Source organism: Dendrobates tinctorius, unplaced genomic scaffold (genome assembly GCF_039654945.1).
Source record: "Dendrobates tinctorius isolate UK_male_01 unplaced genomic scaffold, ASM3965494v1 ptg000054l, whole genome shotgun sequence".
NCBI classification, from domain to species: Eukaryota; Metazoa; Chordata; class Amphibia; order Anura; family Dendrobatidae; genus Dendrobates; species Dendrobates tinctorius.
The window spans coordinates 17,349,256-17,353,669 of record NW_027361722.1 but is presented as its reverse complement, the minus strand read 5'-3'; the positions used below and the strand labels follow the sequence as shown (position 1 = coordinate 17,353,669).

The 4,414-nt window shown below is 36.5% G+C and overlaps 1 protein-coding gene across 1 annotated transcript; it reads left to right on the top strand.

Moving 5' to 3' along the window:
• Positions 1 to 2,370: 2,370 nt before the first annotated feature.
• GJA8 (gap junction protein alpha 8) lies at positions 2,371 to 4,146 on the top strand. The gene has a single exon (XM_073577220.1). The coding sequence runs from the start codon at positions 2,371 to 2,373 to the stop codon at positions 4,144 to 4,146; it is 1,776 nt and encodes a 591-aa protein (XP_073433321.1).
• Positions 4,147 to 4,414: the final 268 nt, after the last annotated feature.

Here is a 4,414-nt window from a genome sequence, read left to right as displayed (position 1 = left end):
TAATACTCAAAAATGTATTTCTATATATACCGTATGTATTAAAAACACATATGACATGCACAAATGTGAACAAGTCGGTCGGACAGTGTTCACACCACCCACTGACTGAAACACAAAAAGAAAGCACAGAATAACAAATGTGCAAAAAATACCCTGCAGTAACAAATATGACAATAATCAGCAAGTGCTGGTAAAAAGATGACAACAAATACAGGGTATTTAGTTGATACGTTTTTTTGCAAAAAAGTGTATACCAAGCCACTCCACCTCGTCAAGGTAATCCTTAATGGAGCAGTCCCTATCTAATGTATTTAAAACCTGAACATATGAACAGTATCTAAATGAACAGGATTAACAGGCGCTTCCTAGTATGGGCAAGTGGTGTAAGACGGCTCTTTATGTGCATGTATGTATACAGTATATATATGTTTACTTTGCATCATTTTGAATAAATTATCACTAAAAATGTTTTCCACCTATCTATTATCTATCATCTATCTATTATCTATCTATATATTATCTATCCATCTATTATCTATCTATCTATTATCTATCTGGAAGAAAAAATGGAACAGCACCATATAGATGAATTCAGGGTGCAGGGCCCTACAAACAAATGTTCATTTGTATAAGTAATATAAAAGAAGAAAGGAGGTAGCACTCCAATAATGTGGCCACACCATATGGGCTAATAAAATCTGTTCTTTTTTTCATAATTTATTGGAGTGCTGCCTCCTTTTTTTCTTCTCTATCTAATCTATTATCTATCTGTCTATTACCTAACTATCTGTCATCTACCCATCATCTATCTATTACCTATCTATCCATCATCTATCTACCTATTTATCATCTATTATCTATCTATCTATTAATCTATTATCTATCTATTTATAATCTATTATCTATCTATCTATCCATCTATTATATATCTATTTATAATCTATTATCTATCTATTATCTATCTTTCATCTAGCCATCATCTATCTATTATCTATCTATCCATCATGTATTATCTATCTATTATCTATCTATCTATTTATCATCTATTATCTATCTATCTATTATCTATCTATCTCTTGCTCTGTATATATATATATATATATATATATATATATGTACACATACTGTATATACAGTATTTCAACCTAGCAATATTTAAAAAGTAAAAAGTGATAAAAAAAGAAATTCACTGTAGGAAAATAATAAATGGAAAGTATTATGTATATCTTTACATATATGTACAAATTAACATAGCTATATTCATAAAATAAAATATAGAAGAAAAAGCAAATGGAAAGCATTGTATCTAGGAGAATATATATATATGTACATAAACATAACTATAGTTGTAAAATAAAAGGGAAAAAATATAGAAAACTTTTATAGCAACACTTTATTCAAAATGATGCAATTATGTCACATATAGTATGTATACACACACATATATTATATTAATATAAGTACATTATTAATAATAATAAATAATAGTTAACAGAAAACAGTTTTTAGCTATTAAAAAAAAACCAAACACAATAAAGCTAATAGACTAACCACTGCATGTGACATAGTGTCATCGTTTTGAAAAAAGTAACACGGCGTTTCATGGTTCCTTTGTGAATGAAAAAGTTACAGATCTTCTACATTTCTAAGTTATCCAGTTACTTCATTCAAAATGCGTTATGCCGTATGTACTGGTTAGCATCTTAGTTCCTTTATGCTTTTTCTCTCTAAAAAAAATGCTTTCTCTTTCCATTTTTTTTTGTTTTACTTTTTTTTTTATAAATTTTGTTGTAATTTTCTTTTACCTATAATATGAAGCTTCAATGTTCTATTGTTGGGAGTTAAACAAATGTTACAGCTCTTGTAAGCTTCTTTTAAGTTATCAGGTTCCTTTATTGAAAATGCTGGCGTTATGTCACATATATTAGTTATTGTGTTTTTTTGTCTTTTTTTGTTTTGTGAGTTATTATTAATTACAAGTGGCAGCAGTAATATAGAAGAAGCTAGTAATTATAATACTATTGATAATACTAATACTGGGATGTCTTTTTCAGACGCGCCTACTGTACCTACGTTTAACTATTCGTATCCTGGGTCCTTCTGATCCATAGATCCATGTGGTGTAGAAAGTCCGGTTTAGGAGAACTCTAGATCTGAGGATTTCATGATCTGAGATCTGAGATCACGGATACGACATACAACAATTTAGGATAAAATATGAATGTATTATCATCGGCATAAATGTATTGTAATTATTCTACTTCTGTTAGATAGGTTTTTTTTTTTATTTTATCTACAGCTTTATTTGGGAATTCACTAATATTTGTCCATGGTTTTGTGTTTTTATTTTATTTCTACAGGCTGTAGAGAATGGGAGACTGGAGTTTCCTAGGGAATATTTTAGAAGAGGTGAATGAGCACTCCACCGTTATTGGCAGGGTCTGGCTGACGGTTCTGTTCATTTTCCGGATCCTCATCTTGGGAACTGCTGCCGAGTTCGTTTGGGGGGATGAACAATCTGATTTTGTGTGCAACACTCAGCAGCCCGGTTGCGAGAATGTCTGCTATGATGAGGCTTTCCCTCTGTCTCACATCAGACTGTGGGTCCTACAGATCATCTTTGTCTCCACACCGTCCCTGGTGTACGTGGGTCACGCTGTACATCACGTTCGGATGGAAGAGAAAAGAAAGGAGAGAGAGGAAGCAGAAATGAGTCGGCAGCAGGAGATTAATGAAGAAAGGTTGCCGCTTGCTCCCGATCAAGGGAGCATTAGGACCACCAAGGAAACCAGTACCAAAGGGACTAAGAAGTTTCGCTTGGAAGGAACTCTCCTAAGAACCTACATCTGTCACATTATCTTCAAAACAATTTTTGAGGTGGGCTTTGTGGTGGGACAATATTTCCTGTATGGTTTTAGGATCCTTCCCTTATATCGTTGCAGTCGTTGGCCTTGCCCAAACATCGTAGACTGTTTTGTCTCCAGGCCTACTGAGAAAACTGTATTTATTATGTTCATGTTAGCTGTAGCTGCAGTCTCACTCTTTCTGAATGTGGTGGAGATCAGTCATCTTGGCTGGAAAAAGATTCGCTTTGCATTTCGGAGGAGTACAGATCACCAAACAAATTCACTGCTTGGAGAAGTTTCCCAGAAACCATTGCACTCCATTGCCATTTCCTCCATTCCAAAATCTAAAGGGTATAAGCTACTGGAAGAAGAAAAGGTTGTCTCCCATTTTTATCCAATGACCGAGGTTGGATTAGAAACTAGTCCTCTTCCATCTCACTTTAATAATTATGAAAAAAGCAGCACAGGCCTCCTAGAAGACATGTCGAAGGCCTACGATGAATCTCTGCCCTCGTATCGTCAAGCTGAAGAACAGGAGATGGTGAAAGTTCAAGCGGCTGAAACTCTACAACAAGTGCCTTCAGAGCGAGCCCCTTCGGTGCGTGCCCCCTCTGAGCGTGCACTTTCTGAACGTGCTTTTCCTTCCCTTGTAAAATTATCTTCCAACAATGTGATCTCCGAAAGAGCACCTTCAGAGCGAGCCATTTCCCGGGCTAATTCTGAGCATACTTCTTCTGAGCGTGCACCCTCAGAGCGGGCTCTATCTCGGGCAACTTCTGAACATGTGACTTCAGAGAGAGTCCCATCTCGAGCACCATCTGAAAATGCCCCATTTGAGCGCGCTTCCTCTGAAAGGGCTGTATCCCGAGCAGCTTCTGACCATGATCCTTTTGAGTGTGCACCCTCATACCACGCTTTATCTCGGGCTGCTTCAGATCATGCCTCCGCTGAGCAAACCCCTTCACAAGCAACCCCTTCTCTCTTTGATCCACCGCTAGAAAATATTCCTTCCACAGTAACTTCAGAGCAAGTCTTAGATGAAAACAACCCCACCAATTTTGACCGGGTACCATATGAACGTGCACCGTCTAGAGCACTTTCAGATAATTCCAGATCTGAACACCTCCCTCTAGGACAAGGATTCCCCCAACCTTTGTCTGATAAACCAGATGATTATGAAGCAGAACCTCCGATTCCTGAACTGCCTTTACTAAGTTTCGAGTTAATTCCGGATTCTAGATCCTTGAGTAGATTAAGTAAGGCAAGTAGCCGGGCTCGCTCCGACGATTTAGCCGTATGAACGGAAAGCCATGAAACTAGTAACGCAAAATAGTGCAAGGTACGCCAAACAGTCAACTCGATTTGGATTCTGACGTGCCACAGGTTTAAGAAGACAGAATGGATGATGTAAAGAAAAGTGCTACCCGGGATACGCTGCATTGTATGTTTTCACATTTTTAAAAATTTTTTTTTAGAAATATTACATTGTTCTAGTTTTAGTGAGCTAAATGAATGCCAAGAATTTTCCCTTTAAAGTTGGTGAAAAATTAAGAGTTATGGAAAAATGT

Coding starts and splice junctions, on each gene's coding strand:
- GJA8 (XM_073577220.1), top strand. CDS start 2,371: ATGGGAGACTGGAGTTTCCTAGGGAATATTTTAGAAGAGGTGAATGAG.